This window comes from Liolophura sinensis, chromosome 7, assembly GCF_032854445.1.
Source record: "Liolophura sinensis isolate JHLJ2023 chromosome 7, CUHK_Ljap_v2, whole genome shotgun sequence".
In the NCBI taxonomy this organism is placed as follows: domain Eukaryota; kingdom Metazoa; phylum Mollusca; class Polyplacophora; order Chitonida; family Chitonidae; genus Liolophura; species Liolophura sinensis.
Window position 1 is genome coordinate 23,068,326 of NC_088301.1, and position 11,011 is coordinate 23,079,336.

At 39.8% G+C, this 11,011-nt stretch overlaps 1 protein-coding gene across 1 annotated transcript; it reads right to left on the reverse strand.

The window, feature by feature from the left end:
* Window positions 1–5,659: 5,659 nt before the first annotated feature.
* Window positions 5,660–6,916, reverse strand: LOC135470748 (octopine dehydrogenase-like). Its single transcript, XM_064749787.1, has one exon. The coding sequence runs from the start codon at window positions 6,914–6,916 to the stop codon at window positions 5,660–5,662; it is 1,257 nt and encodes a 418-aa protein (XP_064605857.1).
* Between the last annotated feature and the right edge of the window lie 4,095 nt (window positions 6,917–11,011).

Sequence of the window (11,011 nt, forward strand, 5' to 3'; positions counted from 1 at the left end):
ATGACCTCTTTTCAGAGACATACGATCTGGCATGCGTGAAGCTGTTCAGAGTGTAAATGTGAAAACCGCATGGCGTGCGTCAATAGTGATAAAGTGTGTGCTGGTGGTAGTTTGTTGAATGGCATTTCCATGCTAATGAATGATGCACGCCATGATCAGTGCTGAAACCAAGTAATGTTCACATTAATGCATTATAACATAGAGGTGAGAATGAACTATACTCTAAATTTCCTAGCACCTGGAAGCAAAGCACCTCACTGTAGCTTCGAAGACTCTACCAGACTTTTTGCCAGGCCTTAAAACATTGACTGGGCGAGGGTCCGTAATGCCAGCACAGAGTAGTTCCGCAAAATAGTAATGTCTCTGGATAGTATTTTGTGGGCATCGGGACAACATATGCTCAGTTGTTTCCTCAACCTGGCAATGATCACTAACACCCGTATCATGTAAAGGAAATCTGTTGAAATAAGAATTCGTTTGAATGTGTCCGGTCCTCAGTCTGTTGCATAGGATTTCCCCTCGCCTGGGAGAAGGACTAACAAAGTGAAAATTAGAAACAATGTTATTAAAATTATAAAAATATCTCCATTTAGTGGAGGTGTCTCAGTCTTCCTGCCAAACTGAAATAAAATTCCGCTTAACATATATACATTGCTTCTGGCACAGACACAGACAAAGTGTGTGATAAAGTGTGTGTGTATAGTTAGTTTTACATGGTCAGGAGGGAAAATAGGGATCGCGGGAAACTTGACTACAGGTTACATATGCGCCATTCGGGCAGTTGCGTCCAGCATTTGCCTTCGAACTGAAGAGTGAAGGAAAGCTGATCGGATAATACTGCCACAGAGGCATTTTAGATTGTTGATACACAATAAATTTCTGCACTACCATTTTGCATCTAGTTAAAATATAACAGAACTTTGTTTGTTTAGGACAGAACTGGAAACTTTTTGACCAGTGTTATGGCATGGTACCACGCGAAAGTAAGGGGATATATATATTTTTCAGGCTGAAGTTGACAAATTTACTACATAAGGAAAATCAATGCGCTCATGTAATCTATAAGGCCGAGTTGAGTCGTACATTCAGTGGGCTAATCCGGGCTGGTTCATTCATTAAAAGCGGATCGGCTCCCCTGGTCAGTATTGGCTTAAGGTCACAGGCAAGAAACCATCCCTCGCTGGTTCCGCTCCAGTTATCAGACAGGAGGTTTTTCAGAAACCTGGCGATGTGCGTTGCATGGTTTTCCACGAAAACTCCAGTAACCTCCACCATATAAATCCTACCTCCACGGTGCAATTAATTATTGATAAATAATTTAATAATTAGCGTAGATTATAATTCATCTAATGACCTAATAACCAATTTACACGTCATCCACACACTTTGATGAGAGTTTTTGAAATACTGCATGATTTCGGAATAAATAATTACTTAATAATTAAAGATTTGGCCGGGATTACTTATGTGTCAAACATTCAACTACACAATAACATATAACACCATAACGCCATATAACACGATACAATAACGGTGTTTTTGCCATATTATTGTGTGAACGTCTCGTACGACATGCGCAATGGACAAACCTGATCAACATCCGGCAATGTGGGACAGCAAATATGACTATCATGATCTATATCGTGGTTTAACTGTGTGTGATCAATTGACACGAAAAAATTGTTTAAAAAAACATTGTCTAATACCGATGGTACGGGAGAACTCCTAGGTTTGTAACGTCACTCTAGATAGCTATAACATGGCAAAATAGCGTCACCAAATGTGTGACTAGGTGTTGACGCTTGTTTGCTATTTACTTGTTGATAAGTGGTGTAAATTTTTAAAAATATTTTTACAACATTTCTGGAATACTACTTTATTAATTAATTTAGCTTTAGTGACTGACTTTAGGTTAAGTTTAAGTATTCAGATTCCGGAAAGCAGAGAGTCTGGTTTTCGTTGATCAAAACTGGTTTTAATACTTAATACCATATTTAGTTTTAAGCCAAGGCTTCAGTTTTGTACTAAGCCTAAAAATATTTGTGTAACATTATATTAAATATGAACTAAAACTGTCGCTGTTATACTTTGACCTTGGAGAACTGCATTGGGTGCTGAGTTTGCGTAAAAATTTAAATATAAAATATGATTCAATACCAGTATTAGCTAATACACTTTTCATCAACTGGGCCCTGTTGTGGAACGTATTATGCGCTTTAATCTAAACCTTTAAGATCGCTTACCCTATTCAGTTTGTAAATATAGACCGATCCCTTTTGTATCGTCTATAATTGGAGGTGAAACTGTTTTAGCCTCAAAGGAGAAGAAAATTTAAATATTAATCAAATACCATTGAAAAAAGTATGCTTTTCCTCGCAGATGCATGCCATAAAAAATTCTATTATGTACCTCAAGTTGATAAATTATAAATAAAGTCAGCGCCAAAATCCGCTGTGGGTGATTCCATTTTGCCTAAGAACTAGTCCCGAAGTCTTCTGTGTTAGGAGGAGAATTGCCGTCGGAAACCGCCGAAGTGCAGTTCGTACATTTCCGGTAGAACTCTTCTTCCCAGGAGGTAGCAAACAGTACAGTTCGTTTTCTGCTTGACGATCGGGAAATCGGAATGTTGGACGTAGGTTCCGAGTTTTACACGAACAAGCCGGCCGTTTTAACGACTCTCATTAGCTGAGAGGCAACACACCACCAGCATAAATTACAGGGTGTTAAAGATGGAGGACTCGATGGACTCCATTATGCCAGCTTTGCCGTTTGCAGGCTTTACGTGTAAGGCGAAGAAAAGTGGCAAAAATTATGCAGCAGGCACCACCAGATAGAAAAAAAATGTGCTCCTTTCAGCCAATAATGTTGCGTTTTTAGGTTTTTTTTACTCCTTTTACGTATAGAATGTGATGAGGGAGGTGGGGTACCTAGCCGTTTTTCATTTTTCTGCCCTTTGTTAGGTGTCATTTTGTCGCCAGGCCTAACGGTTCACCGCCAGGTGTGTTTTGGTGGGTATTAGTTGAAACTTCACCGGATGTAAACACTTGGATGCGGGGTGAAAATTCCGCGTCACTATATAGCTGTTGTCAATATACTACCACTGTCACAAATCGGTCAGAAACAGATTGCCATGGTACGGAAATTACACATTTTGAGGATGCTCATGCAGATGCACTGATTGTTAACATAAGTAAATGTGAAACTATCTTGGTTTGAAGCCAAATTCAACTTCCTGATTTTTCCATCTCATTATCTATTACCCAGACTCCCTCGCACACATTTACATCGTCTCTGGTTTACCGGTTATGTCATGTACATAAACACATAGCCGTGCATTAGTCGAACAACCTGCCTGTTAGCCTCTAACCCGAAGTTTTTGGCACACTTTACAGCAAGATGTTGTTACAGGTCTTGTCTCTATAGCCTCGTATTGTAGCAGACTTCTTCAGCTGTCAGACATCTTTCAGCTGTACGGTGAGTAGTAGAGGGTAACACAAAGAAAAAAAATACGAAGAGAGAGAGAGAGATAGAAAAAAAATACAGCTAGACAGAACTGGAAATGCGCTCAGTAACTCCAACCAACACCGTTGTAGGAGTATTTACAGATGTGCTGATTACATTTCTTTATTAACTTAGAAACCGTCAAAAGCAGCAAGCCGGGCCCTGAACAATCATTCAAAAACACCATCCGCCTTTGAATCTAATCAACTCCTTAATACTTTCATACTTGGCACATTATATATATATATATATATATATATATATATATATATATATATATATATGTATGTATACGTAGTCTGGCAGTTTAAAAAATGACATTTGCACTCCTCTGCAATTAAAATAACCAGACAGAATTCATACAGCAAGCGAGTAAATTGTTTCTCAGCTGTACAAAAAGTTTACATTTGACCTAGACAGAAAAGCATGCTGGCTTGGGATGTACTGTAGTGAAACAATACAATGTTTTAACTTGCCCACAACAATGTCCGGTTGAAATATGTGTTATGTTCATAATGTCATTAATATTGAGGAACTACTTACTACCATGTACTAAACATTTACATGAACAGTTAGAAAAAGCCCCCAAAATCCTAGAAACCCTAAACAGATCTGCATAAATATACTTTCATTCACTCATTTCTTTTAGATATTTGTGAAAAGTGTTAAAGGCGTTCAAACATTTGAATTCTATGATAGACTCTATGGACCATACTATCACAGTTTAGGAACTCTGATGTCACAGGAAGTTTTTCCAACTCTAATCACGAAACTGAATGTTGGAATAGATCTTTTTACCCATGAGTAAAAGATTACTGATAAACTTTCTCGAGAATTCCTTTCTTCTGGTGAACGTCAAGAAAATAAGGTGATGTGACGTCAGAGTTCCTAGATACCGTCAGTATGGCTCATAAAGCCCACTATAGTATTTGAATACTCTTAATAAAATCTGAAAAAACAAATGAAAGTACTTTTACGCATAGTTTTTAGTTGTCTGTATGATGAATCTGACTTCATGTTTTAGCTTTCTTTTACTTTGAGCTGACAAGAGGCCGAATTTCACCATTTAAGTGTGACCATTTGCCAAGAATCACATTGTCGTCGTTGCTTTGGGTTCGATGTCTATGCTGTAGTCTTTTATAACGCACAATGACATATTGAACACATTAAACACACAGGTGAACATACAGTACGAGTAGACATGTACAGTATGATGCCTTCGATATCGGGTAACGTAGAACAGTTTTATAAGGCACAGGTTTACACAAGGATTCCAGCGCGTATGCTTTGCCGCAGTTAGTCATTTGTTGACGGATGTTAAACTATAAAACGGCATTCCTGGCCTGTGGCTTCAGACGGGGGTTTACAAGCCGCCGTGTAGGTTATAAACTTCTTCCAGGGCTCTGTGGTATATGCATGTACACACCATTAAGTAGAACAACTGACAGAAGCACTGTTTGCAGAGCTGGCATGGCAGAATGTATATAATAATCGAGTAATATAATATATCCTGAAGGGAATGTCATAATGGCGGATAGAACAAATGGCCAAAAAAAAAAATAAATAAATAAAAATAAATAAATAAAACCAAAAGAAAAAAAAAAACACACACACACACACACACAAATTCAAGAACCTTCCGGTTTTGTAAAAAGATTAGACTAACGGGAATTCGAGTCTTTCGACATCCATATGTGAACAGAAATAAGTCAATGTACAATAAGACTGGCATGTCCCGACCCTCAACACAACAAAATACAATATTCATGCACATGTACACCTATAATTGTTAACATGATGGAAACAAAAACCATGGAAATTCCGTAATAAAAAGTATGATTCTTACATTATGAGTTCTGTCGTTAATTCATGTCGTCTGTCCAGCAGACGAATGCTATGGCAATATGGACAAGCTAAATTAAGCTTCATTAGCGTACTTTCCAGTCCTCGTGTATGTGGTATGAAATAAATTATTTCGTGCTGGAACAGCAGAAATACACATCATATATATGTATCAGGCGACATAATTTTCCATTTCCATGACATCACTATCTGACATCACTATGACGTTTCAAATGGTCTCGCACATCAGTCACATGAATGATGAGGGCGTGTGACGTTACCACAATGGGCAAACGTGATTGAGTCAGTTACACTATCAATTAGGTGCCGATGCACCACGGGTAAAGTCTCTATGGGGCACATTATTCTTCGTTAAGAACATGCCATCGAAAGTTGTTATGTTATATCGTTGAGGCGCTCGCGTGCTGGCGATGTCTTTCCCTCGAAATTTACCCCGAATCAGGTACTCCTTGCCCGTTTTCTGTTGGCACCACACGATGACGTCATCGACGGAAGGCAGAGGCACGTTGGCCAGATCGGCGATACCTCTGATCACGCAAAGTCCGTTCACGAGGTCGTCCGTCATGTAAGGCGTGTCGTAATCCGGTATAAACCGGCCAGCACCAGTCTCGCACATGGGTTGCATAATGTCTTTGAAGGCAGCATTGGTTGTTAAACAACTGTATGTGCTAGTGTCGTCTTCTATTTCATCGCCATAGTGCAGTATCAACCACTTGTGAAGATTGATAATGGCGGTTTTATTAAAGCTTTTCTTAAGAAAAGCCAACGCCCGTGCCAACCCCTGGAGCTCTTCGCTCAAGGAAAAAGCCATGCTAGCACCGTCCGTGGAAATACCGTGGAACAACGGTGGGTTGACGTGGAGAGGGCTGTGATAGTAGCGCCAGACAGCGTGAAGAATCACGGGGTAAAACGTGCGCAGGAAGTCCGACATTATGGTCACTTCCAAGAAACTTGCGGACGGTTTGAACGAGGGCTTGGATCCGAATAACATCTGAAGAGCAAGGAACGGAGGCTTTCTCGGTCTGCAGTGATTCATAATGGCACCATTCACCACCTTTTCGGAACGCAACACTTCTACGATTTTGCCGTATTCCACGATTTTCCCCTCCCACGGCGCCACGTCGCAGGACACGATGTTACACGTGAAGAATTTCTCCTTGAGAATGTCCCAGCACTGAAACTCAAATCCCGGTCCGCTGGGCATCCCGACCAGAACCGCACCGGAAGGAATGTAGGGCTGCATCGCCGTCAGGTACTTCTCGTGCTCAGACGAAGGCGTGGCCAACACGATGACGTCTTGTGTCGTCACGCACGCGCGTGCATGAAACTCGGTCAGTTCCAGAGTGGACCGCAGCTCGGATGTGTCCCCGTCGTCCTTCTTGAACCGGAGAATGAACTGAGATTCCTCCATGGCCTGGTTCCATAGCTCCGCCTTCTCTTCATCCAAGACGAAAGCCTTAACGTCAAATATCCCTCGAGAGGCGGCGTAGCCGGCTATTGAGTGGGCGTTGGCGGATTCCCCACACACTAGCAGTTTTATTTTACTCCCCATAGCGATTCCTCAGACCATGTGGCAGATGGTGACTTACACAGAAAGGGCTGAAAAAATATCATATAGTACAGTATATGATACATCAGTACAGGCCTATTCGCAAAATCCGTAGTTATACAGCTAAAAAACTCATTTTAGAACGAAATTTGCAGAGGTCAGTCATTTTCTCTCTAGACTGTTGATTCTGTTTGTGGATCGCTCGTGAACCATTAATGTTTACTAACAAGATTTTATTATCTTAGCTAGCTGCTGTAAAACTTAGGGGCTACATGTACAAGATTTACATAAAATGTACGATTTTGAGGTTAGATTCATTTCATTACATTATCTTGGGACATGCAAGCATAGGTGGACATCGTGGACATTTAAAACATAGGAAACCCTAGGCCGCACGATGCATTTTATAGGACAATGGTCATCCTATTTCTCCGGCAGACTGAATTCTGCCAACTTAAAGCATTTAACAAAAGGGCCTATAAATAAAAAGTAAAGGAAGTTCATTCGTCTAAATACGTTAAAAAACATTACACCCACATATCATTGTGTAATCTCTAACACGTGTTCTGGCTAGTCGCTGTATGACAGTCTATGAACATGCCAATTGTGAATATCAGTCTTTCCATCCATCATTTTCGGCAATGGTATAACACGTGTTTCTCAAATTCCGATAAGTACTATACTGAAATTCAATGGATCAATCAGTAAAATGCTTCTAGTTGTATTAAATTAAAGGAGTGCAAGAAGTAAGCTGCATGTACTGACTTACCGGCACAGCCGAATACAACATGTATGCCTGTAACTGTGTTCTCCTTGTCTGCATTACCTTGAAGCAAAAATAAACTGACCTCTAAAAATTTTGTCGACTCTGTAAAGAGGCTAACTGACAGTGTAGCGTTTCTCCGAAACCTGGTTCCTTGGCTCGCGCGCGTCTCCAAGGTGATTCTAAATTTGGGGCGCTGTAAACTCCCAATGGTTAAAGCTGAGAACTTAACCTGAACTCAAGTGGTTTTCGACAGTTGTACTTCAGCATGCAGCATAAGCCGGGAGTACATACATATCCATGCACGAAAGCCACATGGACTTATAGTAAGCATAAAAAGCGGCAATAAAGATATCTAAATCGACAACAAAAATGGTCAAATAGTACACGCAATACCTCAAATATTTAGTATAAGAAAAAAATAGTTTACTGCAGGATTAGTCAGGGCACATGCGCCGACATTGCCAAGATTTCCACGTGATATACTCTTACTTTTACGTGATGTTATATTATCTCTACTATGACTCAAAGCACCGGTTCTGAGAACCATCCGTATTTTGCCTTAGTTACGTAAGACATTGTGGTTTATGATGTATGAGATCAGTAGTTGAGGCTGTGCCGCTGTTCTTGGTATTTTGATGTATTTTTCAAGTTACTAGATGTCATTTTCCTTCTTGTCTTATGTACGTTACATACCAAGACGCAATACGTCCGCCATGGGATCAATCCTGAGTATATATAAGGACATACCTCAAACTAAAAATTAATAATCTTTATGTTTCTTCACACGAGGCTTAGTGAACTAAGACAAGGGCAAGGTAGACAGACCCATCGAAATTCTCTCATATCTATACAGAGCATGTTGTCACCACGATGTATATGCATGATGTATAGATGGCGAACTGGACGATTCCCATTCCAATTTGGGTATGGCTCGTTATTATATTTATTTCTTTTTTCTCAATAGCGCTGCTTTCCATCAAAATCAAACTAAAGTGTATTATATTTTATTTTAATTATATGGGTATATTTTTATTCAATGCTTTTCGCCAGGTACTAGACAAACCTTTTGGCTTAAAGTCGCAGCTGGGCAAAGGAAGAGCTGGATTCTAACAAGCAAACTAGCTCATCGGTCAAAGTCTGGTCGTATGGGGTTGACGTTTAGGTCAAATGCGCAAACGAGGATCCATGCGTAATTATATACACAGACGTGCGTTATGAACGAGATTACTATAGTATATGGTTATAACTACCTATGAATTTACATGATCTTGATGTTAAGTTATCAGAATCACGAGCTGGATGTAGTATCGCTGGTGTGTTGGTTCATCATTTATTTAAAGCGGATGATCTGTGTCTCGTGCCCGTCAGCGTTACGTGCATGCATGTGCACTGTACAACAGCGCTGAAGATTCTTCAGGTAATATCATATGCAAAGCTTCAATATTAGAAAACTATACATATTGTGAGTACAGTGTACAATGGACTGACCTGAGCTCGGGTTTGCTGCCTGCTCTCATGAACTTCCCTGTTCCGTAAACAGGGAACTGAATATTTCTTCACTATGGCGGTAAACACCAACTAAAGCCCAAGGACTGTGAAATAGGTCTTTTTGCTTTTCTTCTTACTTCTCACAATAATAATAATAAAAAAAAATTCGTGTCAGCAAGAACATAAAAAACACACAGATTGATTATAAATGAACAAGAGCACAGCGGAAAACTAGATGCTAGAACATTTTAGCATAAACTTAAATAAAAATGCTGACTACCGGTACTTACCAGAGAATAAATTCAACCATCGTTTCAGTATTATGACAAGGAAGACAGTACAGTTTTTCTCGGTTTTTAAAACAAATTGGCATCTGTCAGCATGATAACTCATTTAAATGTATCGAACTTAAAGTACAGAATTGTCAGTCGTAGGAAGTGCATATCATCTCGAGTTCGAGGGCTATCCGCCATCTTGAACAAGCCTGTTTTCACTTTCGAACTCGCGGATTCGTCAAGACTACGGCCACACGCACATGAGTCAAAAACTAAAGCTTTCGAAGTAACATTACGCCTAATACAAACAATGTAAGTTGGCGATAATTATTAATTTATGTGGAATTGTTCATGTAAAGTTTAACAATCAAATCTTTCTAACACTTACATTGTACCTACTTCTCAGCAACTGCTAGCCTAACAAACTTTAATTGCATAATGACTTGGCGCCATAACGCAGACAAATGAGAACGCCTACTGGACAGAATACCGGCAAGGTCCAACAATCAGGTGAATGTTGCATAGCGACTAGCCTACGCTGAGGACATCAAAATAAGTTTAAAAAACACACACCCTCGCAACTAGCTAATCTGTCCAACTTCTTCCGATCTTTTCAGAATTATATGCAAATGATCATCACATAGCAAATGTAATTAAGAGCCAATTCCAAAAATTCCATGAAAAACTTTGTGTAATAAGTTTGTTGGCATTCAATCGGTTGGGGATATCAACTATGGAGCAGGCACCCAGGGGTCAAGCTCAAATGGCATATCCGACCTCTGATAACCCACACATTACTGATACCGTATTCTGCGGCTATTTCCACAGTTTTCATGACTACCTACGCGCTCGATAGCCGCAAGGTAAGCCTAAATACAATAAGGAGCTGTTAAATACACGTATGTAGGTAACTTTACAATATCATGTAAATCTTCTCGCTACGTACGCTATCAAAGGCAACCGACCGATACGTGATATTTACCGTCATGACCCATAAAATACCGCAAGCGCAGTCGATAACCCTTTGCGACATAAAATTAAAAGGATAATAAATGAAAGTACGATTCCAAACGTAATCACAATTTTTATTCAATGCGTAATCATTACATACAAATGCCAACAATACAATAAAGAAAACGTCACGAGAGGAAGCAAATATTTGACCATAACACACTATTTCGTTAAGCACACTGACACGGCGTACTTGGGTGAAACTACTTCCGAAAATTTCTTCACATTTTTTCGTGGCGATTCTCACCAATAGACCCATAATAAAATGTATATGCCAGATAAACAAGCATTCTGGAAGTAGGCCTATTGCTTTTGCAATAGATCTCCCAGATACGGCTTTTATCCATCATAATAATAGCTATTTTGAAGTCAAAACAGGACAAAAACAGCCATAAATTTGTTGAGGATGGACGAAACGGCCCGGTAACTACGAACTGATCTGTAAGTCGTGATGGTAAAGCCATATACCACGTTTAAAAAATAGTCTGGAGAACTGATACTAAACAGACGAGGTGAAAACCTCTATCATGTAGTCCTCAGGGAGGTCTGTCAACAACC